We start from the raw sequence: 27,322 nt of genomic DNA on the forward strand, positions 1-27,322 counted from the left end.
GAGTGGGGGAGGTGGGAGGAGATTATGTTCTACTAAAAGACTTTAGTCTTTGTGAGTGTGTGTATATATAATATGTGAGAGTTTTCACGCATACTGGTTTTTTAACATAGTGTTGTAAGGTAGGTTTGTTAGATTAATCCCTTTTTAGTTTTTGTTTTTAAGAAAACAGGGTTAAGTGGGATTTTGTTTTTAAGTTAGCAAAATTGAGATATTTAAAGACCACTATGCACAATGCCTCTGATTCTGCAGAACATTAGAAAGATCCCATGGCAACTCTTAAGCCTTTTGACCCCTTCCAATTCTAATAGATAATTTACAGTTTTTAAATTCTACAACATAATTTCATAAATTATGCAGATGTAAAACATTCCATTCGTTTTATGTGCTGGAAAATTTTATATAAATGGAGAATGGATCAAGAGGTAAGAAGAAAGTGTTTATAATTACCTGTGACTGTGTCTGTAATAGGTACTATCTAATAGTGTACATTTTAAAGAAAATGTAGATTGGCTGTGTATATACAGATGGAATAAGTATGATTTACAAGCATAATTTAATTAGCTAAAAATTTCTAATGAAGTAGTTCACAGGATCTAAGTATTGGAAGCAGAAGCACATTTTCTGAAGTGACAAGATCAGTGCTTCAACACCACCTGTACATATGTCTAAGGAATTCTGAACCAGTATTTTCAAAGAAGGTAATGACATAGAGTGTGGCTGTTTCTGTTTTGTATTTCCATGCGTAGGATTGAGTCCAAGGCATTACACATTTAAAACCAGGTTCCAGATCGCTTGCCTTGGGTCCTTCTGAGCCAGAGCCCCAGCTGAATTGCTTCCAATTTTGAAATTTTGAGCTAAACTTTGGTCTCTGTGACCTGACTGATTGCCCGTGTCTAGTTCTTCCCTAGAGACAAAGCAGAGTCTTTGTTTCATTCTTTTCCTCACCTTTTTTTGGGGGGCTGGGGGGCCTTCCAAGAGATCCCATTAGGGCCTCGTTTATGTGAGGCCTGCATTCTCCCATTGAGCTAGATCTCTTGGCCCCACCTGACCTTCTCACCTAGAAATTACTTTTTTTCCAATTGTCACTTTTTTATAGACCATCTTTTGCATATTTATATGCTAGATTTTTTTTCTGGTGGGAAAGAGGTTTTCTTAAGGAGTCTCTTGAGATATCCAGGGTAGGGAGGGGTTTACTTGAGTCTAACTATAATAAAAGTACAATCCTTTGTACTTTTTCCTTGAAATGAAATATGGTTTACATTGTTGGGAGTAAAGGAGTATTTTTACCCCTCTTAAAAGGGTGCTTTATCCTATTAAAACCAAAAAGATTTTATGTACAACTGATCATTTTAGAAGCTGTTAAGAAATAACTAATCTTTTTCAGAGTCAGCCTCGAAAATATTGAGGGTATCCCTAAATTAGTGGGATCAGTTAATATAACTTAGATACGGGAACGTTTAGAGCTCTGCATTGTAGTTCTTAAATTATGCATCTAGTCTGATAACCCCTGAGTACAGAAATGTTCTACATCTCCAAATAACCTCTTTTTTTAAAAAATAAAAAGGTTTTTATTTGCATGGCTATATTTACATTAACACTGATATTTTCTTCTATTCTTCCTTACTGCCTAACCCTGGGTTGGGTAGAAAAACACATAAAAAGAAACTAAAGCATGTGCCATTCAATATCATTCCGAATCTCCATGGGACGACTGCCTGTTCTGAAAACTATTGCAACTGCACTGAAAGCTGCACTTGTCTGTATCTTTCCTTTTGTATAAATGACCTCACATGTAAATTCACCAAATAAATATTACATTCAAGCTTTTCTATCTATTCTTTAAATAGGTAGATTTTTTTCATTTCTTACAGTATTGGGTTAATTCATAGTCACTTTATTTTTTTGTTGTGGGTCTACACTCAGCTGTTGTCCCAGGTATAAGATAGGGGGCTCCTCTATGAAATGCACTAACGCTCTAGCTCTTTGATCACACCCTCATAAATAACCGCCCTTATGAACTCAAACTAAATTTGGAAAATGAGGATATACTGGACATAATGAATATGTATATATGGAGCATAATGCAGTTTTGGACTTCGTAGATAAGACTCAATTATATAAAGGATCATGAGATGGGAAAATTATCCTGGAATATCTGGCTGGATCCCAAATGTAATTACAAAATGCCCTTGTAAGAGGGGGGGTTTGGAAGAGAAGGCAGTATAATCAGATTGAAGTGATGTGCCCACACGCGAAGGAATGCTTAGGGTAAGGAAATCATTCAGTCAGTTAACTTTTTATTTGTATAGCTACAATCTTTGGGAGTGAACTGAGCATTTACTAAGCAACCATCAGGGTAAAGTATTACAAATAAAAAGATCTCAGGGACCCCCAAACTAGAATTGCAGTTTTGATCCCATAATCAAAATGAGGTGTAACGTGACTGATAATAAAACACAAGAGTAAGAAATTCTGCTAGAACTTTAGGACATACATACCAAACTTTGCTTTTTTTTTTTTTTTTAAAAGTACTGAGGATCATATTCAGGGTCTCACACATGTGAGGCACATTCTTAGCCCCAGAAAATTGAGATAAGGAATTTTTTAGAAGGGCATTTTTTCTTTTCTTTTTTTTTTTTTTATCTTTTTGGGTCTCACCTGGTGATGCACAGGGGTTACTCCTGGTGGTGCTCAGGGGACCATATGGGATGCTGGGGATCGAACCCTGGTCAGCCGCGTGCAAGGCAAATGCCCTACCCGCTGTGCTATCGCTCCAGCCCCAGAAGGAACATGAGTGAACTGAAAAGTTGTCCTAGATGAAAGTATTTTTTCACTGATGAGATGTTAACAGTGAAACATTGGAGAATTCTCATCACATATTTAATACCACAAATTAATTACTGAGATTATGTAAGATTATGTTAAAAAGCACAAATAAAGCTCAGGAAATGACCTAAGAATAAATAAATGTGGTGAATTAAAAGTATCAAAATCCAAGAGCATCTCAATGAGGTTAGATTTCAGAGGGCAAGGGCAAAGGTGGGGAGTGGTGAAGATAGATTCTTGGGTGAAGGATCTGAAAAGTGAAAGACAACTAGTGAGCAAAAGTGATTCCTTTAAAAAAGTTAAGGGGGACCTACCACCTGCCCAAACAGCCCCGGCAGCCAAAAACCCCCCACACTCCACAATCGATGCCATGCTCACGGCCAGATCCACTGCTTGAGACGAGCCTCAACCAGAAATTGATCTGTTGAAAAATTCAGGTGTGTGGGTTTTGTGACTGAAATCTCCAGGCTCTCAGTCTGGGATGGGCTACCTCCCCAACTCTGTTCTCCAGGCAGTGGTCACACCCATGAACTGCCTCTAGCGCCAAATAAGCTCATTAACTGGCCATGACCAAAGACATCAATAAATCTCGAAAGAAAAGTTGCAGAGATGCTTCCAGACCCTGTGCCGTACTGAGTCTGGGGCACCCAAAGTCACCATCTAGTTGGCAGTTTAACTCCAGCTGTATTAACTTACTCAAAATTTTTTAATTCCTGAAGTACTTGGCCACGGATGCTCAAACTACACCACTGATAAACCATGAATAGCACATCACATTGGCTGGGATATAAAGCAAAAGGCACCAATTTCGATTAAGAAAATATAAACACACCAAGGATTAACAGGACAGGTAACATGAATACAAGGGCTTAATAGTTCCATGGTGAGATGCAGCAATATCCACACAGCTAAGCTTTTTATTTTTATTACAAGTTATAACAGGCAATATAAAATTAATTCAGGGCTTGTTATAGGGGCAGACGAGGGATTGTAGGGAAATTTGAAATAATGGTGGTGGGAAGGTGCACTGGTGATGGGATTGCTGTTGAAATTTATAATAGATGACTTTTTAAAAAAAAATACGGTTAAATTTACTGTGAAGCATGGTTTCAAATGTTTTGAGATAGAAACTTTGTGACTAAGTCTTTAGGCAATAGTAATAGTTGAATACTCCCCTTCAGTCTTTACTCAAAAAGAACCTTTTTCTGGGATTCCCATAAAAGAAAGGGGAGGGAGGGGGCCAGAGCCATAGTACAGTGTGTAGAGTGCTTGCCTTGCACTTTGCCAACTCGGGGTAGATCCCCAGCATGCCATATGATTCCCCAAACACCACCAGTATTGATTACTGTATGCAGAGCCAGGAGTAAGCCCTGGGCAATGCTGTGTGTGACCTTAAAAATTTTTTTTTTTAAATAAGGGAATTCCTTCCACTTCTGAAAATGGTTTATCAGGCTCACTTGGGGATGGAGCAAGCAGACGGTCCACTGTGGATGTGGGCCTATGAAGACAGCAGAGGTCAGGCGTGGAGGCTGCCAGGACAAGGTGAAGGACCGGCCATTTCTTCTTTCAAAGGCATTTACCTTCTCAACAGCTATGCCGAAAAGTTTTTTAACATTAACACTTGAAATTATGAAATGGGCTTTTTAATAAAAACTTAAGTTTTTCAAAACAATACTAGAAGGTTTAAATTTACATGATCACAATCTCATTTCTTTTTCTGACCAATATAAAGTGTGTTTAGATCAAAATGGAAACACCCATATACAATTAACATTCTCTGATGGGATTCTTATATATCTATAGATCAGGAGGCACAGCCTAACAGATAAAAAGTATGTGGGGGGCTGGAGTGATAATACAGCAGGTAGGGTACTTGTCTTGCACACAGCAGACCCGGATTAGATCTCTGGCATCCCTTATGGTCCTCCAAGCCCAGTTAGCATGATTAAGCATAGCAGGTCGCCAATATCTCTGATCCACACTATTAATATAGTTTCTCACCTGAAGGGTTTGATATGATAGACCTAGAATCCCCAGTTATCTTTTCTAACCCAGAGAGGCACACATACAGGGGAACGGAGCAGCTCAGTTTAAACTAACACCGGCTGTGTACCAGTTAGATCTGTCGGTTTATTTCAATTATGAATTCAAGATGACCCGAGTTGAGGCTGGAGTGATAGCACAGTGGGTAGGGAGTTTGCCTTACAAGCGGCTGGCCCAGGTTCGATTCCCAGCATCTCATACACTTCGCTAAACAAAGCCAGGAGTAATTCCTTAATGCACGAGCCAGGAATAACCCTTGTGCATTGCCAGGTGTGACCCAAAAAGCAAAAAAAAAAAAAAAGACTTGAGTTATTCGTGTTCAGCGATACACAGAAAATAGTGTTTACAACTGATGACTGGTTACAGAAATTTTGATACATCTACACAATGGAATACAATGCAGCTGTTAGAAAAGACGAAGTCATGAAATTTGCATGTAAGTGGATCAACATGGAAAGTATCATGTTAAGTGAAATGAGTCCGAGAGGGACAGACATAAAAAGATTGCACTCATCTGTGGAATATAAAGTAACAGAATGAGAGACTAACACCCAAGAGTAGTAGAGTTAAGGACCAGGAGGTCTGCCCCACAGCTTGGAAACTGGCCTTACATGCTGGGGGAAAAGGCAGCTGAGATAGAGAAGGGAATACCTAGTAGAGAATGTTGGGAGGACCCACTCGGGTTGAAAAATGTGTGCCGAAAGTAGACTATAGACCGAACACAATGGCCACTCAATACCTCTATTGCAAACCTCAACACCCCCAAGGAGAAAGAACAAGGGGGAATGCCCTGCCGCAGAGGCAGGGTGGGGTGGTGGGAGATGGGGTGGGGTAGTGGGAGGGATACTGGGAACATTGGTGGAGAATGGGCACTGGTGGAGGGATGGGTAAATGATCACTGTATGACTGAAATGCAAACACTTGTAACTGTACCTCATGGTGATTCACTAATAAAAACGTAAAAAAAAAAAAAGAAAATAGTGTTTACAAAATTGGGGATTATTGACAGCAAATGCTCCTCTACCTCCCAATCCCCCATTTTTGGGGGGTTGTTTGGCCCACACCTGGCAGTGCTTAGGGATCGCTCCAGGTGGTGCTCCAGGGGATCACACACAAGTTGGCAGCAAGCAAATCAAATACTTTACCTGCTTGAGCCTTTTTTCCTTGCTTTTTCCCCTTTCAGTCCATTCACTGTAAATTTTGGGAAAACTTAAAAACTGATCTAATTTCATTTTGTTAAAGGATTGCTACAGACTTAACCAAAGAAGAAACCACAAGAAGGACGTCATAATAGCCTGGTAAGTTTGCTGATGAACAGCACCCGGCAGCTTGTTGCAGACACAGAAACAGCTTTCAGTGTGTGTAAGGGCTACACTCAACCCCCAAAACTTAAGGGCTACTCCACCCTGGACGCACTCTGGCAGTCTGTGCCACACTCGTGAAGATAAAATGTGATTGTCTCTTCCCCCACTGGTCCAAAATAAATGTGTGGCCATACAGCCTTTCAAAATAGTGTTTTGAGTTTTTGATATCTAAGAGTGGACTTGTTGGATCCTACTGTGGGTCTATTTTGAAAAAAAAATCTCCATGCTGTTTTCCATAGAGGCTGACCCGTTTCCATTCCCATCCCCAGTGTATAAGGGATCTTGTTTTTAATAGGGGTGCCACACCGAGCAGTGTGGTAGGGGTGGGGGCCTCCGGTGCCAGCGATCCGGCCCAGGGAGCCATCTTCCTAGAGTTTCTTTTTCCCACACACACTGGCCTCATGTTTTGGTCTTTTTGGTGGCAAGAGGATAATCTCATTGATCTCATTTGTTTCCTTGTGGTTATGAATATTCTCATGTACCTTCTGGCTGTCTATGTCCTCTTTTTTTCAGCTCTTTTCCCTTTTTCTTTTGAGGAATTTGGGCCACACGTACCAGTGCTCAGGGGCTACTTCCATCTCGGACCAGGGGTTGCTCCCTGTGATGCTGGTGTGCGTGACCACGTGATGTCAAGGATCAATCCCAGGCCCCTGGCATACAAGCCACATACTAAGCCTGTTGACCTCTCTGGGTTCCAGGGCTGAGTTGTTTTTGTTTTTTAATTTTGTACACACAAACACACACACACACACAGCAACGTGGACCTTAGATTACAGCGAATTCTTGCACTGAACAGCATGTCTTTTCATTTTACTTTTGTTGCTTAGCTGTGCGGAACCTTTTCAGTTTGATGCAATTTTTTTTTTTCTTTTTGGGTGCATTTGGCAATGCACAGGGGTTACTCCTGGCTCTGCACTCAGGAATTACTCCTGGCGGTGCTCAGGGGACCATATGGGATGCTGGGAATCGAACCCAGGTCGGCCACGTGTAAGGCAAACGCCCTACCTGTTGTGCTATCGCTCCAGCCCTTGATGCAACTTCTTGATTTATTTTTGGTTTTGAGGCCACACATGGTGGTGCTCAAAGGACCACTCCTGGTAGGGCTCTGGAGACGAGGGGTGCTGAAGATTGAGCCCTGGTCAACTGCACGCAAGGTAAGCATCCTTACCTGCTGTACTGCTGTTCCAGCCCAGTTTTTATTTTGGCCATACAGGGAGTACTTAAGGGTTTCTCTTGGCTCTATGCTTGGGGCACCATGCAACGCTGGGGATATAAGACAACCCAGACTTCCTGCATGCCAAGCATGAGTTCAGATATGGAATTTCACTTTTATTTCCTCCTAGATCATGGAGACAGCTTTTGGTTTTTGTGTCCTATCCAGTGGTGCTTGGAGGACCATGCAGAAATGTAGTAGGGATCCAACAGCCATTTCCCGTGCAAAGACACATTCCAGTCCTTACAGCCATTTCTCCACTCTGCAACAGATTACTGTATACTGACTTTTATTTTCTATTATTAAGGTAATTCAAATCACATAAGTGTTAACGCTTATACTCTTGGCATAAAGTTACCATACCACCAGGATCATCAAAGCGCCCAAACCCATGGTCAGTTCTAATTCTGTTGTCAGAGTCCCAGGGTTTGTTTTCATTGGACATTCTCTATTCCCTCTATTCTTCTTTTCACTTATTTTTTGATTTTTGGGTGACACCCGACAATGCTCATGGGTTACCCCTGGCTCTGCACTCAGAAATTACTCCTGGTGGTGCTTGGGGGACCATTTAGGATGCCAGGGATTGAGCCAAAGTCAGCTGCATGCAAGGCAAATGCTTTACCTGCTGTACTACTGCTCTGGCCCGATACTTTTAAAAGTAACTGTGGTTTAGCTGAGTGTTTCTCAATCAGGAATCATATGGTTCCACCAGTGGGTCCTCAGGATTTTGCAAAGGGGCCAAGGAGTGAAAATCACATAAACAGGCAGTCATGGTATGAGACAAGAGGGGTGGTGCAGCAGGTAGGGTGCTTGTTTTGCATGCCGCTGACTTGGGTTCAATCATTGGCATCACATACAGCCCCCCAAGCCTGCGAGGAGTAATCAGTGAGTGAAGAGCCAGGAGTAAGCGCTGAGCACAGCTGGGTGTGGCCCCAAACCCAAGTAAATATATTACATGCCAATGTTACTTGCAAAACAGTGGTAGTGAATCATAAACCTACTCCAACATGTTTAATAAAAAAAAGAAAATGGGGGCTGGAGCGATAGCACAGTGGGTAGGGCGTTTGCCTTGCATGCGGCCGACCCGGGTTCGAATCCCAGCATCCCATATGGTCCCCTGAGCACCGCCAGGGGTAATTCCTGAGTGCAGAGCCAGGAGTAACCCCTGTGCATCGCCGGGTGTGACCCAAAAAGCAAAAAAAAAAAAAGAAAAAAAGAAAATGAACAACTTGTATAAAATACTTTTAGTCATTTTATTTGCAATAGCCCCAACTAGAAACAACTCAAACGTTCATCAACAGGTACATGGACAAATTATTGGATGTACATACTACTCAAAAATAAAATAGGAATGAAGTACTGACACACAGATGGATTAATATTAATTCATGAAAGAGACAGAAAGGATACAGACAGTATGATTCCCTTTTTAGGTAATTCTAGAAAATTAAAACTAATCTATAGTGACAAAGCTGATTGCCTGGGATGAAGGAAGTGCTTAGAGAATTATTAAAAGAAAGCACAAATAAAGTTTTGGGGGCTGGGGGCATGTTCATTATTGAGGGGATGCACTGATATGAATGTGTCAAATCTTACCAAATTAATTTTGAAGCACTTTGCCTTTTAATTTTTCTAGGACCCACTGCTGGTTCCAAAGGTTAATGACATACAATGCCACCACAAAACACCCAATGAAATGGGCACTCACAAATTCTTTGCTTTAAAGTTCTGTCTTATTTTCCAATATTAACTCTCTAGATGCAACAATGGTGAGCCAACTGGGGCACTCTGTTCTGTTCCCATCTGCATTTAAAGGTGTCATGCTCAGATCACTTTAGCCGTGGTCAAAGTGTTTATCACAGAAAGTGACCAACACCACTGCAGAAACTGTAGTCCTTCGTCTCAGACAGCTGGCTGTTTAACGGCTAACAGCCCACTACTAGCTGTTACACACATAAACAAGAGCTCACTGGAATTCTGTGTTTTAACGGCAAAGAAGTATGAGAACCAAGAGGCTAAAAACTTGCTTTTAAAAACAACAATTTACTTATTTAGACTCCTTTGGGCCACACCTGACAGTACTCAGGGCTTACTCCTAGATTTGCACTCAGGGATTACTCCTTGAGGGCTTAGGGGGACCACATGTGACTGGGGATTGAACCTGGGTTGAACATAGGCAAGTCAAGCACCATACCTGGCCCTAAAAACTTGCCTTTACTGATACAGGAAATGAGACTTTCAGGAAATCTCTTGCAGAGACACAATTTTCTTAGGCCAATGCCACCACTGCCATTCCACCACAGAACTGCTTATTTGCTAGGGATGTGGGGGCTTCATTTCCTCTAAGTCATGGGGGGGTCTGGAGTTGAATAATGAGCTCCTTCATGTGAAGAGCCCAAGAGTTGAGTGGGACGGTGGCACTGCCGTCTCCCCATCGAGCCACTACCTCACTTCCCAGAGCTACTCACAGGCCCGAACCCTCACACTAAGACACAGCTCAAGAGAGACTTGCACTGGACCAAGTTTTCTACATATGGATCCCAAGTCTAGCCCAGAGTCAAGTTCAGCACAGAAACATTTGTGTTAGGTAAAGCCCCAGCAGGAGACGGAGAGCTGGTGCTTTCCGTCAGGTGCTCGGAAGCAACCGAGAGCCTGCCCTCCCGCTGCTGCCCTCAGGCCTGCAGCTGCCAGCCCGCGTCCTTTCCCACGGGACAATACGGTTCATTGGAGACTGACAACCGCCCCTCACGTCAACCCGGAGCGCTCAAGAAGGGGAAAGGCCACAATTTAATACAAAAACCAAAACATTTTCATTAAAAAACTCAGCAGGAAGTAGTGACACACTGGAATCAGCTCCCAATTTAACGATACGGTAGAGGCATAGACCTTAGGGCTTTTTCGCCTCCACTGCATAGAGGTCTGAGCGCTTCTGGTTATAAATGGGGATTTGCTGGCGTATTTCAGCCAACTTCTTCAGGTCTGCAAAAAACAGAAAAGTACACTATTACGAAGACACAACTGAAGAATGCGTCACTAACCCACATTTACTTACTTCCCCAAACAATAGCAAAACCATTGGATCTGAGTGTGAAACTCAGCAAGACAAGCCCGTCTGGAGCACAGCCTCCTTCCTCTTGGTTCATTTCTGTTTGTCTTTCGGTTGCTAGCATTTGGGGGCCACACCTGGTGGTGCTCAGGACTTACTCCTGGGATCACCCTGGTGGTGCTCAAGGGAGCAGATGGGGTACTGAGGATTGAACCAGGGTCAGCCACATGTAAGGCAAGTGCCCTACCCGCTGTATTACCTCTCTAGCTCCTAGAACAGGGCTTCTTAAACTCCCACTCATTACCCTTTCACCAAGAAACTTTTATGTGAACCTGGGTATACAGGTATACAAAACAGACAACAAAATGATCCTATCGATAACAAATCGTACACTTAATTGCAAACACATTGTTTTTTCTTTCTTCTGGCTTTTTAGTCATGCCTGGCAATTCTCAGGGTTTACTCCTGGCTCTGCACCCAGGAATTACTACTGGCAGTGCTCAGGGGACCACTGGGGATCGAACCCCGGTTGGCAGTGTGCAAGGTAAATGCGTTATTGCTCTGGCCCCTAATGATTAAGAATTTTCGCCACCTTCACATTCAATATACAACCACATATACCACAATCCCCAGGACTGAAAGGAGGGAAAGAGCACAGATGACCTGGTGTCTTGAACCAAACCCAGAAAACTCAAACTGTGCTGAAGCCTCTAAGACTTGGCCAAAGAACCAAATCGAAGAGGGGTGGAGGTGACAAAGGAAGCCCTCCCGGTGTCGGGGACGCCAAAGCTATAGATCCTGTTCTCAGAACAAGGCGTGTGCACTATTCCCAGGAAACCTTACCTATGTCTGAGTACACGACTGTCTCTTCCGTACCGGCCTTCGCAAGGACCTCTCCCCTGAGGAAAGAGTCGAGGAGAGTAAGTGAATTCAAACATGTCTGGGAATTATTCATAACAAGCAATATACAAATAAATTATACAGGGCCTGCTAGAGAGGCAGGTCTGAGGGGTGGTTGGGAGAACTGGAATAACAGTGGTGGGACTGGTGCCGGAATAGTGAATGTAACATATCATCATGAACAACTTTATAAAACAAAACAAAACAAAAATGTCTGCTGAGACTGAAGACCTGTTCTTTTTTATTATTGTTTTAGGACCAGACCTGGCAGTGCCCAGGGTTCTGTGCCCCTCACTCTGTGCTCAGGGACCGCTCTTGTGGGGTTCAGAGGACTACACGGTGCCATGGATCCAACTCGTGTCAGCTGCATACAAGGCAAGTGCCCTACTCACTGTGTTATCACTCCGCCCCTCACTGTTCCTCTCCGTCTTATGGGCAACAGGGAAGGAATGCGAGACTGGAAACAAAGTAGAGGAATGAAGTTCCCGTCCTACCTATAAGGCCATGTGGCCCATTATACGGCAATATGGACTCTCCATTTCCTCATGCCTCCAGTGGAAGGAAGGATTAGTGAGAAAAATCCGGACTCTGCTTTGTCAACTGCCAACTGCCAAGAAATGGCAGTTATTCCTTGGCGTGCTTCTCTGAGAATGGAAGCGCCAGGCCACCCCTCAGGGCTTCTGCCTCCTGTCCACCCCAGAACTGTCACTGGCCCTGAGGAGGGGACAGGGCTCAGACACTCAGTTTGCGCCTGAAATCCTATGTACTACAGCTAATGGACTTCAGGTTTTGTTTATTGTTTTTCCCTGAAGTTAAATAGTTTTATTGAGAGGGATACTAATTCTTAAAAAAAAAAAACCACTAAAATCTTCAGAGAGAGGGCAAAAGTGGATTGGACCGATGTACCGAGAGTAGCACACCACATCTGATGGGGGTAAAGTAGAAGGAAACCCATCTCGGGGGGGGGGGGGGGTGGAGCGATAGCACAGAGGGTAGGGCATTTGCCTTGCACGCGGCCAACCCGGGTTCGATTCCCAGTATCCCATATGGTCCCCGAATCAGGAATGATTCCTGAGTGCACAAGCCAGGAGTAATCCCTGTGCATCACCAGGTGTGACCCAAAAAGCAAAGAAAACAAAACAAAACAAAAAAATAACCCATCTTGGGACAGAAAAAAAAAAATCAATCAATCTATCTATCTAAGACATAAGGCTCAACCTTTAACAAGATGTTGGTAATCTCTTATACAAAGGCTTAATGACTGCAGAATGAAATACAACAATCTTCACACACTTTAAGGAAATTTTCTTGGATCATTTTTAGTGGATTATTCCTAACAAGCAGTACAAAATTAACTATTTAGGTCCTGCTTTAGGGGCAGGGCTAGGGGGTGGTGGTGAAAACATTTGAAATATGGTTCTGGGAAGGTGTAATGGTGGTGGGATTGTGCTGGAAATATTAAATACAACAAATTACTGGAAAGAACTTTATAAAAATAAAATTTAAATTAAAAAAAAAAGAAAAGTGGGTTGGGGGGCCAGAGCCTTATGTGTCTGAGCCTTGTTAAATCCCCAGCATCCATTATGGTTCCTCTGAGCATCGCCAGGAATAATTCTTGAGTGCAAAGCTAGGAGTAACTTCCGAGGACTGCTGGGTATGACTCAAAAGGCCAAAAAAAAAAAGGGGGGGGGGAGGCATGGCTCAAAAAGCTAAAAATATACATATATATATTTATATATAAATATTTATATATATATATGGCGAACAGTAAAGAAACTCTATGTCCTAAGAAGGACAGTGGCGGCCACAGGTTGTGTAATGAGCTTTAAGTCTGGGTTTTCTTTTTTATTCTGGGGTCACATCAAGTCCTATCAGTGCAGACACTGAATTCAGGCCTCCTACATGCGAAGCATGTACCCAGCAACTCATGAATCTGCAGAAAGGCTGATCCAGTGCTGAATCTCGTGGCCCAAAAGAGGGCTTAAAAACACATCGAGTTAAATAAGACTCTCCAAGGCACAGAACAAATATGAAAAAAAAAAAAACTAAAATGGCAAAAGACCTGAAATAACTGGCTCCATTTCCTGTTTGGGCAGACATAAATGCTTTGGCATTAATGAGCTACAGACACCGTCACTTGTGCCACTTAACTGAACATTTTCCTATGCTCTTGGCTTTGTTTTGGAGCCACACCACTAATGTTCAGGGGTTATTTACAGCACAGGGGAACACAGGGTGCCAGGGTTTAAAATCAGAGCTCCCAGGTGATGGGACCAGAGAGAGAGAGAATGGAACAGGGCACTTGCCATGCAATCAGCAGACCCTGATTCCATCCTCAGCACCACACATGGTTCCTTCAAGTCTGAGCATGGGCCCAGGAATAAGCCCCGAGCACCACTGGGTATGCCCAAATCCCGTATCCCCCAAAAAAGAACACAAACAAAGAACACCTCCCAGAGATACCACATACACGCAAAGCATTCACTTCAGCCCTTCACGTAACCTCTTAGACCTCAGCTGTCCTAGTCTTTAACATGCCTCCCCCCTTTATCCGAGCATTTAAAGGCCTTTCTTGATTAACTCCAGCTGGAGCTCGAGAACTCCGTTACATGAAATTCTAAACAGGAGGAGTAAAGCCAAAGCTTATTCAACTGTTCTGTGTTGGGCGGCGGCGTGGGCAATAGCAGAATCCTGAGAAAGGGAGGGAGCAGGGCGTCAGGACAGGCCAGGAGCCCATCGTCGCCATCTGAAGAGGACGCGCCACCGAGTCTATGCCTAGTTTCAAGCCAACTTAACCCTTCAGGTCAGTGTTTCCAGGCCCGTTTCTGGTCCCGCCACACCCCCTCGGACAGAGTGCTCACTGGAACCCTCCACTGGGCAGGTGCTCCGGAGTCTGTCCCAGGAGAGAAGTTGAACCTTCAGGAACCTGGTGGTGGCACTGACCCCCTCTACGCCTTGTTACCAGCCTATCTGTCCTGAGGCTGTGGACCTACACATCTCTCCGTGTGTGCCGTAGGAGATAAATCTGAGTTCTGAAGTTAAATACCTTGGATCAAATACCAGTTCTAGTCAACTGACCCTGAGAATTTCAATCTCACCACTGGCGAATTGGGCTTAAAATAGGTTAAGGCCCGAAGAGTTCAAACTGAAATCACATTGTGAAGGTTGGGTGTTAAGTGGACAGACTGTTAATGTATGACAGCGTGTGTGCCTGGGTAGACATCCATGCTGGTTTCACTCTAATATTTTTTTCCTCTGACAGAGAATTAAATTCGTATTTTCCCAATTGCCTAATCTGAATGATGTACTAATCTGCCTCCCTCCTCTAATCATTATGTAGGAAGCAAAATCTTCACCCTGTAACTTATTCCTATCCTAGGATCAGTGACCAAGCCTAATTTTTTTCCAGCTTGTTGTTTTATTTGGCTTTGGGAGCCACACCCGGCTATGCTCAGGATTTTACTCTTGGCTGTGTGCTTAGGGAACTGACCATGTGTGGTGCTGGGAATTGAACTCAGGTCAGCTGTGTGTGAGTTACGCGCCTGACAGCTTACCTCTCCAGCCTCAATACTATGTAATTGTAATTATTTTTCCTGGTGCTCGGAACTGAACTCAGGGTCCTGTATGTTTGAGGCATGAGTTCTACCACGTGGTCACACTTTCAGTCACTTATATTTTAACCAGAGCCAGGAGTCTGGGAGCTCCTGCCCTTAAAAGCACACCATCCATCCCTGTTGCCTTACTTGCTCTGTGGGACTCAAGCTGCACAGTAAGATTCACTTGGGAATCAGAGTACTGCTAGGACCAAGTAAGCAGAACAGGACAGTTTCTTTTTCTGTGTATTTTTCGGGGTGGGGTCTCCCAGCGATGCTCAGGAGTCCGGATGCGTTTCCTGATTGGTAGCCACAAGGGCTACATCCAGTGGTGTTGGGGGCGGGGGGGGGCTGTGAAAAGGAGGTCAGAGGCTGTGCTCAGAATTGGGAGCGGGTGGAGGGGTCCCTGCACATCTATTTCCCTGGCCCCAGGATGAATTCTTTCTCTTGAGGCTTTAAACAAAAGCTTTTCTCGGGACTGGAGAGACAGTACAGCGAGACGGGGACTTACCTTGCTTGCAGTAGACCACAGTTCAATATCTAGCACCCCGTATGGTCCCCCAAGCTTGGGCAGGACTCAGAGTCAGGAGGTAAGCCAAGCCCTGAGCACTGCTAGGTGAGGCCCCAAATCAACAGAAGCTTTTCTCACAGAGAACTACGGAGACTCGGTAGGCTTGCGAGGACAAGTGCGGGGGGAGATGGTGAGACAAGAGCCATTTCTCCTGAGAGTTTCCTGAGTACATCCGACATCACCAACTTACCAAGGAGACACCACGGTGCTGTGTCCCCAGGCAACGTAGGAGGCTCTGTCGTCCCGGGCGGGGGAGGCCGTGGCCACGTACACCTGGTTATCAACAGCCCTGGAAAGGGAAACCGTACATGACCACAGGTTACTGCTTAACAGGATTTTTCTTTCCTGAGTACACAGATTTTTCTCTTATTTCACTCTTATTTATTTAGTTTTTGTTCGAAGGGCCCTGTTCAGAACTTGGGGTGCTGGTCCCCCCAGTGTATGTGCTCAGCTCCTTGAACCATCTCTCTGGGCCAAGCGCCTCTTCTTTTAAAAAGGGCAGAACATCCCGGCTCAGATGCAAAAACACTTTCCCGGGGCTGGGGAGTTGGTACGGTGTGTGTGGGGGGGCGCTTGCCTTGCATGCAGCTGACCCAGGTTTGATCTCCAGGGTCCCAGGCTCCCAGCCTGCCAGGAGCAATTTTTTTAAAAAATTTTTTATTAGTGAATCACCGTGAGGTATAGTTACAGACTTACAAATTTTCATGCTTGCTTTTCTGTCATACAATGATCGAGAACCCATCCCTCCACCAGTGCCCATTCCTGCCAGGAGTAATTTTTGAGTGCAGAGCCGAGAATGACTTCTGAGCACTGCTCAGAGGTGGTACCAAAACAAATAAAAATAAATAAAACAAACAAATACATAGAAACTTTCAAAAGTCATGGGACCTTCTCTTGGGAGCAGAAGAGCCAGTACAGGGGTTCAGTGCTACCCCTGTACACAACTAACCCTGGTTTGATCTCTGGTCCTGCAATTGGTGCCCTGGATGCTTTCATGAGTCACTCCTGAGCCAGAGCAGGAAGGAGGCCCTGAGCATTTGGAGACCACTTGAAAGACTACACCCCGCAAAAAAAATGAAGTCTAGCACTGCATAAATGAGTTCTCAGTCTGGAGGCAACTTTTCCAAAAGAAGGGCTCTGCCAGGATCCAGAATCTTCTATCATTCCTATGGAGACATGACCGATACTACAGAAACCAGGGATGCAGCAAAACATCCTGCAATGCACAGGGCAGCCCACGTGAAGATGGATCTGCTGCAGAATGCCAGGAGCAGGACAGGCTGGCCCTGCTGCAGGAACATGCCCGTGTGCCGACATGCACTTTCCTGGCTACACTGGCGGCCTCATCACCTCAAATCCGATGGAAGACCCAGCCCACTTTCCTGGCCCAGGCAGCCCAGGCCACTGCACTTGGGACCCTCTGTGCTTCTCCATCTGAAGACCCTTGCCAGGCATTCCTGTTACTCCCCAACTTCTTGCTCTCAGCAAGACTGCACTGAGGGCTGGAGAGAGAGTGCAGCAGCCAGGGCACTTCCCTTGCATGCAGCCAACCCTGGTCCAATCCCCGACACCACATATGGTCCCCTGAGCCCTGCCAAAGATGATCAACTGGGTGCAGAGCCAGTAGGAAGCCCTGAAGACCGCCAGGTATACCCCTGCCTTCCCAAAAAGAGAAGCTAACCATTTCCAGTGAACCTCCGAAACGAGACTGCACTTATAAAGATTTATGTCATCAAACACTGTGTCCCATCTTCTACTCTGAAACCTGTCAAACATCTCGAGTTTCCCTTCAATAAAAATTATCATCAGGTCACAGCAATAGTCCAGCAGGTTAAAGCATTTGTCTTGCACATGGCTGACAGGAGTTCAAATCCTATATGGCCCCCCAAACACCACCAAGAGTAATTCCTGAGTGCAGAGCCAAGAGTAATCTCTGAGCACTGCTGTTGTAGTCCAAAGAAGGAAAAGAAAAGAAAAGAAAAGGAGAAAAGAAAAGAAAAGAAAAGAAAAGAAAAGAAAAGAAAAGAAAAGAAAAGAAAAGAAAAGAAAAGAAAAGAAAAGAAAAGAGAAAAAAAGGGAGGGGAGGGGAGGGGAGGGGAGGGGAGGGGAGGGGAGGGGAGGGGAGGGGAGGGGAGGGGAGGGGAGGGGAGGGAAGGGAAAGGAAAGGAAAGGAAAGGAAAGGAAAGGAAAGGAAAGGAAAGGAAAGGAAAGGAAAGGAAAGGAAAGGAAAGGAAAGGAAAGGAAAGGAAAGGAAAGGAGGGAAGGAAGGAAGGGAGGGAGGGAGGGAAGGAAGGAAGGAAGGAAGGAAGGAAGGAAGGAAGGAAGGAAGGAAGGAAGGAAGGAAGGAAGGAAGGAAGGAAGGAAGGAAGGAAGGAAGGAAGGAAGGAAGGAATTATCATCTCCAGAAGTAAACATAATTGAGCGCCTTTCCAGATGGAAAGAAGAGAGTATTACCTAGGTACCTAGGAAGGGGCAAAAGAAGCCGTGAATGGGCTACAACATACTCAAGATTCCTTTATCCCAATGCCTGCAACATGCAGGGTTAGAACAGAGCTTATAATGTGCACCTGGCATAGTCGCCCCAGATGGGATGGAGAATGGGGTAGGATGTAGCACTGTCGTCCCTTGTTCATCGATTTGCTCAAGCACCAGTAATGTCTCCATTGTGAGACTTGTTACTATTTTTGGCATATTGAATACGCCACGGGTAAGCTTGCCAGGCTCTACCGTGTGGGCGGGATACTCTCAGTAGCCTGCTGGGTTCTCCAAGAGGGACAGAGGAATCGAACCCGGATTGGTCACGTGCAAGGCAAACGCCCGACCCGCTGTGCTATTGCTCCAGTCCATGGGGTAAGACAAGCACCCCAATCTCTGTAACGTAGCTGGGTGATTCCTTTTTCTAACTCTTCTTGATACCATGGCAGTGGGGCACCATTCCATGCCTGACAGACTGGTACTTCTTTCCAAGTGGAAACTTAAGAGAAGAAACAATGACATGCTGGGGCGCATGCTTGGGGAAGCTTCCTTACCGGCCTCTCTGGAGCAGCTCCCAGTGGGCCGGTCCCGTGGTCAAATTAAAGGCTCCAGGATAGACCAACAGCTGGCAATCTGGGGGAGAAAAGGCCAGAAGAGCACATGGAGGCAAAGAACCAACAACAGCCATCCTCTCTCCCAAAGTAAAGCTTTTCCAAACAGGAAAAAGAAGCTAGTCAAATCAGTGAGCATTCCATTTGAGTCACATGCGGAACACACCACACACACATCCACCCCCCCCACACACACACACGTACACACACATACACACATGCACAGTGCTCACTGGTGCCCATGTAGAAAACACACACACACACACACACACACACACACACACACACACACAACACACACACGAGTTCACTGATGCCCCAAACCACAGTATCTGACTTCATTTTTCAAACAGCAGAAAAGTGTCAGATTTCTCCTAGTGCCACTGGCTCAGCTCTACACGGCCAAGGACTGTGTTTTATAATGTTTTTCTGCTGAATGTGGGCAGAGTGGGTGCTCCAACGCCTACTGATGGGTCAATGAAAACAGTTAACCCAGGGCCGTGCACAGGCACCTTTTGTAGAGTGGTCAGTTGACGCATTTGATTCACTGCACTTTGAAAGTCAAATCAAGTCACATCAGAATCAGAGGGAGCTTTGCAAGCCTCCTTGGGATGCTAATACTTGCCTAGCACAACTTTTAAAAGTGCTCTCTCCTTAATTCTCATCATTTCTACTCTCATACCATTTCTGAGAAAACTGTGATCCATGATGCTCTCAGAAATGATTCTCTTACAGGGTCAAAGGAAAGAGTTGGACCCAGCACTCATCCTCCCCCTTTTTAAAAAAATTTTTTAATGAATCACCGTGAGGTACAGTTACAGACTTTCATGCTTACATTTTAGTCATACAATGATTGAGTACCCATCCCTCCACCAGTGCCCATTCTCCACCACCAATGGTCCCAGCATCCCTCCCACCATCCCCACCCCTTCACCCGGCCTCTGTGGCAGGGCATTCCCTTTTGCTCTCTCTCTCTCTTTTTGGGTGCTGTGATTTACAATATAGGTACTGAGTGACCATCATGTTCGGTCTATAGTCTACTTTCAGCCCGCATCTCCCATCCCGAGCAGGCCCTCCTAGAACCTTTTACTTGGTGTTCCCTTCTCCATCTGAATTGCCTTTTCCCCCAGCATGTGAAGCCAGTTTCCAAGCCATGGAGCAATCCTCCTGGGACACATCTCTACCATTTCTGGGTGTAAGTCTCGCATTCTGTTACTTTATATTCCACAAATGAGCACTCATCCCCTTAAACTGGCAGAACTTATCTAGGACAGGATACTTCTCTGGACCCAAATGTCACCGACTAGGCTGTCTTCATTGCTATGGAATGCCAAGTGACTCTTACCGAAGTACCAGGAAGGGGTTGACAGATAAAACAGATATTTAAACGCAAAATTCCCACGTTAACTTCATGATGTGTTAAAACCACAACCCCTCAAACAACCTTCTGGTCCACAGGCAACAGCAGCTTGAGGAGACAGCTGGAAGAGGCCAGATCAAGACTTCTGTTCCAGTTTTTAATATCCTGTATTGAGTAGCCCCAAACCAAACCTGTAAGTATTTTCACAATCTGGCTGCCATGCTGCCTTACCTCTTTGTGCATAGATCTGTGCAAGTTCTGCAAAGCGGAGATCATAGCAGATGCCCAGACCCACTCTGCAGTAAGCTGTTTCCAAACAAAAAACACACAAATAAAAAGTCAATCTCCTGCAGCACAGGGCTGGGCAGGGTCGAGCTTCCCTGACTTAATGATCACAAAACCCTTACTTATCTCACACACACACACACACACACACACACACACACACACACACGCTTCCCTGACTTAATGATCACAAAACCCTTACTGATCTCACACACACACACACACACACACACACACACACACACACACACGCTTCCCTGACTTAATGATCACAAAACCCTTAATGATCACACAAACACACACACACACAATGACTTAATGATCACAAAACCCTTAATGATCACACACACACACAAACACACACACACACAAACCATTACTGCAGGGTTCATGAACAGAGACATTCATAAGAGCTTTACAGCTTGAACCTCATCTCGTCACGGTATCGCTTACATCAGTAGAGGGGAGAAACTGATGCTAACTAAATGCTTATTTTCTAAGAAGGAGGTGTGCCATTACAAGCTCGAAGATAAGCTCTGGAAGCTGTCATACTAATGAGAGGCCATGACCACACAGAAAAGCAAAACCAGGCCAAATCCTGAGTTCTCTATGCAGCCTGCCCCTTCCCAGAGCTTGGACCACTCTGACTGACTCACTTCTGGTCTTTCAGAGAATGAAGAGAAAAACAACAACAACAACAACAACAAAAAAAAAACATCCTCTTCTCCTGGGCCTGCTAAACAAAGCAAACTTATCAGGTACGTACGAGTATCAAATGTGGAGAAACTGTCACCAGGACTCAATGTTTTAGATTCTTGAAATGTAATTTTCCCAGGAACATCAATGTCAAACAGATGGATCTGCATTACAAATAATTGATTTGGTTATCTTTTTTTTTTCCAGGAGGGGTTCATGACATTTAATTACAGGTACTTTTCATGGGCAGATATGATACCTACCATCGACTGTATGAGCAGTTCCCCAGTCTACCCACAACCCACCATACAATCTGACCAACACTGAATTCAAGTGAATCTATAACAAAGGATCCTGGAAAAGTAATGCAGTATGTTTTATCACCCTTCTTTTCTATTTTTTGTGCAAGTCAATGACCAGGTTCCTTATGGGAAGTAATGAAGATATTAGTGGCTTTTATTCAATATATTCCATGTCAAATGCTAAGTGAAGACTTCTCAGAACCAAAATCAAACTGACACATTGGAAGGAGAGAAGGGAAGTGATGATTAAAAAGTTAAAATCTTGAAAAAAAAAAAAAAAGAAATATATTTAAAAATAGCTCCTGAAAGAGAGCAACACAGAATCTCGCAGAATCTCGCATGACAGAGCCTGGCAAGCTACCCGTGGAGTACTTGATATGCAAAAAACAGTGACAATAATGGGCCTCATTCCCCTGACCCTGAATGACCCTGACAGAGAGGAATGGAGATGCTATTGGCGCCTGCTTGAGCAAATGGATGAGCAATGGGGCAACAGTGACACAGTGATTAAAAAAAAAAAAAATTACTTATCATCCTATTATTTTTTTGTTTTTTGGGCCATACTAGGGCTGACTCCTAGCTCTGCACTCAAGGATCACTTCTGGCGGTGCTTGGGCAACCATACAGGATGCCAGGGATGGAATCTGATTTTGCTACGTGCAAGGCAAGTGTCTTACTTGCTGGTGCACAATGAGCATATGATAAAGCATCTACTCATACTTTAAAAACAAAATAAAATTCTTCTAGGAAGGGAGCTTCTTTATTCTAAGATTGTCAACCAAAAACTTCTAAATAAACAATATAATTCACGGGGAAATACTGAAATTCTTCCCCGTAAGATCAAGAAAAGAGTAACATCCACAAATGCCATCCCATATTGTACCTGAGGTCCTAACCAAAGCCACAAAGCAAAATAAATAAATAAATAAAATAATAACTTTAAAAAGGTGTAATGACTGGGAGGAAAGAAACTACTATTATTCACAGATAATGTAAACGAGTACCTTGAAACACAAAGAACTGCCGCCACGCTCCAGGCCGCTTGCCAGACACATTATAGGACACTTCTTACCCATTTTCCATAGTTACCACACCATATTTGATGGAGTTCAGACAGTAGGCAACAAGGGTGTGTGTGTGTGTGTGTGTGTGTAGTATTCAATATGCCAAAAACAGTAACGATAGGTCTCATTCCCCTGACCCTGACAGAGCCTCCAATCACTGAGAAAGATGACTAAGGAGAGGCTGCTAAGAATCTCAGGGCTGGAAGGAATACAGACATTACTGGTGCCCACTCGAGTAAATCAAGGAGCAACGGGATAACAGTGATACAGTGAATATAAACAAGTACCTTGAAACACCAAAGAACATCAGCAGAAAAGTTATTAGAGGGCTTGATTTTGATGAGAAACTTGAGTTGCTATACACAAGTTTCGAGTACACAATATAAAACTACCAGACAGTCCCTGGTAGCCATTGTGCCCCCAAAGCACCTCCAAATAAAGGTGAGAACAGAACAGAAAAATACTGAACAAAGAGGGGCCGGAGCGACAGCACAGTGGGTAGGGCGTTTGCCTTGCACGCGGCCGACCCGGGTTCAATCCCCGGCATCCCATATGGTCCCCCAAGCACTGCCAGGAGTAATTCTTGAGTGCAAAGCCAGGAGTAACCCCTGAGCATCGCTGGGTGTGACCCAAAAAGCAAAAAAAAAAAAAAAAAGAAAATGACCCTACATTTTCCAATTACAATCAAAGACTTGACAGAGACTCAAGAAGTACCAAGCAGAACCAAAAAAGAAAAGAATATCTAGGCACACAAGAGCCAAAATATTGGTAACTAAAGATTATGGAAATCATGAAACCAGCAGAGAGAAACAAATTGCATGCAAATTCTCATGGACTTTGGGCGAGAGCAATAGTACAGAGCAGGGTGCCTGCTTTGCATGCAGCCAACCTGAGTTCAATCCCTGGCACCACAGAAGGTGTCCAAAGCCCGACCAGGAGTGATTCCTGAAGAGAGCCAGGAGTAAGCCCTGAAAAAAAATTAAACTGGGTGTGGCTCCAAAAAAATTAAAACAAAAACAAATTACCATCTCTTGAGAAAAAGAAATAATAGAAAAAAAAACAACTGAAAAATGTCTCGAACTTTAGAAAAAAAAAAACTGTCAACACATGATTCCATTCCAACAAAACATCCTTCAAGAATAAGCAAAAAAGGGGCTGGAGCAATAGCACAGCAGGTAGGGCGTTTGCCTTGCACTCGGCCAACCTGGGTACGATTCCCAGCATCCCATATGGTCCCCCAAGCACCACCAGAAGTGATTCCTTAGTGCAGAGCCAGCAGTAACCCCTGTGTATTGCCGGGTGTCACACCCACCTCCCCGCCCCCGCAAAAAAAAGGGTGTAGCCCTGAAAACAGAAAAAAAAAAAAAAACCTCATGTTCTGTGGATTAAAATTATGCAGAAAGCAATCTGTATGATGACTTTGAAATGAAAAAACATGGGAGCAAAGAGCTCAGGGATGTGGCTCGGTGGCAAAAGGCCTGTCTGACAGATGTGGGGAGCAAAATTCAATCAGCCCCTTCCCTAAGTATCCCACATCATAAAATGCAATTCCCAGGGAGGACCACAACCAAGTGTGTGACTTGGGATCACCATAAATACAACAAAGGTAAGGAGAAATAAGGCAGAGACCAGCAGGATTTTAGATCCTGATCCAGCTGCTGTCACATAAGTTTGTCTTTGCAAATGCCACAAAAAAGCTAACAAAAAAAAAAAAGCTACCAACTGTAGCTGCATCCCTGAAATGCTCTAGAGAATGTAAGAAAGAACTGCTACAGGAAATATCTCCTTAACGACACACGCTTTAGTGGCAGGGGGCATATCTCAGTGATGGAGTAGACGCCTTGCAAATATGAGAACCTGGTTTCAATTCCCAGCACACACTAAAATAAAAATAAGAAGTGAGCTTTTGGATCCTGCTGCGGAGCGAGCACGATGGAAGAGCCCAAGGAAGCGCCCTTGGACTCCAAGCTGCCCACTGAACTAATTCCGGCATGGGACCAGAGACCCCACGGCGCTGAAACAGTGGGAACCGGGCATCCCCCAATTCTTTTAACCTCTCTCTCTCTCAACTCCTTCTGAGCACAGCGCAGGGGCCGCAGTTTTCCTGAGCGCAAAATGGAGACACCGAGCCTCTCTCTAGGTTTCTCCATCTTATGAGCACCATATAAGGGTAAAAGTTTGTAGTGATGTTATTTCTGGTTGTACTTTCCCTGGACTTTATACACAAACCCAAAACCTAATGTCATCTTAGCATCAGCAATATGTAATGGTTCCTTTTTAATGGGTCGGACTTTTGTGGGAGATCCTAACAAGAATAGTAAGTCTGTTGCTGAAATATTGAAGGCAATCAAAGTGGTAGCCATCTCTCTAGACTGAACTAAGCTATATCCCCACGCCGGCTGAGAAGAAATACCCTTCTTTCTCGGGAAGAAACGCGGCGTGGTGTCAAACATAGTGTGATGTCCATTAAGCAAACAGACCTGGTGGCGTGGGAATGGGATATAAGGGGAAAATTATGTACATGGAACAGTGGGACGCTGGTGGAATCTCGAGCCGGAGCCGATACCAGCGCAAGACCTTTGGTTCCAGAAACTGCTTGCAGACACTCTACTAGTCTATCAACTAAGCCAGAGCCCCACGCCTGCTGATGATGGGAAATAACCATCCTTTTCGGTTTTTTTTTCCCTTGTCAGGCAGCGTGGCGATTACTAAACAGGCGTGAACTCGGTGGCGCGGGGCAAGGGGGAAAAAGAAAAGTTAGGTAACAAACAGCGGGACTTAAAAAATAAAAATAAAAAAAAAATAAGAAGTGAGCTAGAGGGTTTTACAGGGACCTGTTACTGTTACTGTCATCCCGTTGTTCATTGATTTGCCCGAGCGGGCACCAGTAAGGTCTCCATTGTGAGACTTGCTACTGTTTTTGGCATACAGAATATACCACAGGAAGCTTGCCAGGCTCTGCTGTGCGGGCTCAATACTCTTCGGTAGCTTGCCAGGCTGACCGATAGGGGTGGAGGAATCGAACACAGGCCGGCCTCGTGCAAGGGGAACGCCCTACCTGCTGTGCTATGTAAATCAGAATGGGACGCTGGAGAACTGTCAGTTGGCATTGGTCGGGCCCTGAGAAAAAGCAGGTTCTGGTTTTTCTCACGACTTGTGGTCTCGACTGGGGGAAGAGTCATTTATGCTGCTGAAGAGGACTTGTGGGACCTTGCCAGTGGCACAGGATTTCATTAACATCACCAGTTTCCAGTGCTTTGGCCAAAAGATTTACAACTTGCAGGAGCCCTCATAATCAAAGGAAACGGGGAGTTGATAGAGAACCCATACATAAAAAAAGAAGATTAGCAGAACCTTTTCAACAATCAAGCCGATGATTGGGGGGGGGGGGCTCTTGTTTTTGAGTCACACGTGGCCATGCTCAGAGGTCTCTCCTGGCTCTGGGCTCAGGGTTCACTTCTGGAGACCACATGGGATGCCGAAGACTGAACCTGGGCAGGCTGCATACTAGGCAAGCCCACTACCCACTATGCTCTCTCCAGCCCCTCAACAAGCAAGCTAACGAAAGAAACTATCACATCAATTTTCTTTTGAGAAATTTACTGCTGACTTATAGCTCCCAAACTTCTGAATTCTTTAAATTTTATGATTATTAGGACTTGGGGTATTAAAGCTCTACATTTTACGTGAACTATCACATGCATGAAAAATAGATGTAAATTACAATTTTTAAGAAGATACATTAAGTATGATTCAGAAAATGACTGAAGGGCTGGAGAAATAGTATAGGATTAAGGCGCTTGCCTTGCATGCAGCTAACCCTGCCTGGAGTACACTATGTCAGCTCTAAGACCGTGACATGGTTAAGGGTGTATGCTATAAACCACAGGGAAAATATTTCTTGGAGAAAACTACAGAAAGCAGGCCAGGGAGATAGTACAGTGGGCAGGGTGTGTGTCTTGCATGCAGCTAACCCAGGTTCAATCCCCGGCACCTCATATGATCCCCCAACCCTTACAGGAGTGACCCCGTGCACAGACCAGAAGTAAGTTCTGAGCTCTTCCAGGTGTGACTGTGAAACAAAAACAAAAGAAAACTCTAAAAGTAAAAACAAATAAAACTCTAAAAACTATTTCATTTACTAAAAAGAAAAGAAGAAAACAAAAGTGACGTATATAAATGCTTAAATTCAACCTTATCATTAACTGTACCTAACATACATGGACAAACCACACCAGACAAGGTTAAGTATTGTCAGACTGAATAAAGAAGCAAGATCCAAATATATGCTGTGTACAAGAGAACCATTTTAAAAATATAAAGAACATATAGGTTGAAATCAAAGGATTGGAAAAAGATGTAGCACTGTTGTGTTCATCGATTTGCTCGATCGGGCACCAGTAACGTCTCTATCGTAAGACTTGTTACTGTTTTTGGCATATTGAATATACCACGGGTAGCTTGCCAGGCTCTCCGAGAGGGACGGAGGAGTCGAATCTGGGTCAGTCACGTGCAAGGCAAATGCCCTACCCGCTGTGCTATTGCTCCAGTCCAGAAAAAGATGCATCATACAAATAACTAAGCATAAGAAGTCTCGAGTCACTGCAGAAAGTATCACTGTATCACTGTCATCCCATTGCTTGTCGATTTGCTCGAGCAGGCACCAGTAACATCTCCTTTTTTTTTTTGTGAGACTTGTTACTGTTTTTGGCATGTTGAATACGCCACCGGGAGCTTGCCAGGCTCTCGGAGAGGAGCGGAGGAATCGAACCCGTGTGGGCCACGTGCAAGGCGCCCTACCACTGCACTATCACTCCAGCCCCCACTGTAAAAAGTTATCAGAGATAAAGTACACTTCAAATCAATGAGTACTACTAGAAGAAAGGGAGATTTGTAATAGGCCAGTTTACCCGAACAATCATAAAATGTATGTAGTTAGTAACGCCCAGTCATCAGCTCTCACACAACGTGCT

The 27,322-nt window shown here is 44.4% G+C and overlaps 1 protein-coding gene across 1 annotated transcript in view; it reads right to left on the minus strand.

Moving 5' to 3' along the window:
• Positions 1-8,685: 8,685 nt before the first annotated feature.
• The window catches only part of NIT2 (nitrilase family member 2), a 28,036-nt gene continuing 9,399 nt past the window's right edge, over positions 8,686-27,322 (minus strand). Inside the window, exons 5-10 of the mRNA XM_055126657.1 lie at positions 21,054-21,147; positions 20,234-20,308; positions 18,586-18,664; positions 15,747-15,845; positions 11,336-11,391; positions 8,686-10,425 (exon numbers count right to left, since the gene is read on the minus strand). Coding sequence (XP_054982632.1) covers positions 10,334-10,425; positions 11,336-11,391; positions 15,747-15,845; positions 18,586-18,664; positions 20,234-20,308; positions 21,054-21,147 — 495 coding nt within the window. The 3' untranslated portion in view covers positions 8,686-10,333. The remainder of the gene's footprint in view (positions 10,426-11,335; positions 11,392-15,746; positions 15,846-18,585; positions 18,665-20,233; positions 20,309-21,053; positions 21,148-27,322) is intronic.

This window comes from Sorex araneus, chromosome 2 (assembly GCF_027595985.1).
Source record: "Sorex araneus isolate mSorAra2 chromosome 2, mSorAra2.pri, whole genome shotgun sequence".
NCBI classification, from domain to species: domain Eukaryota; kingdom Metazoa; phylum Chordata; class Mammalia; order Eulipotyphla; family Soricidae; genus Sorex; species Sorex araneus.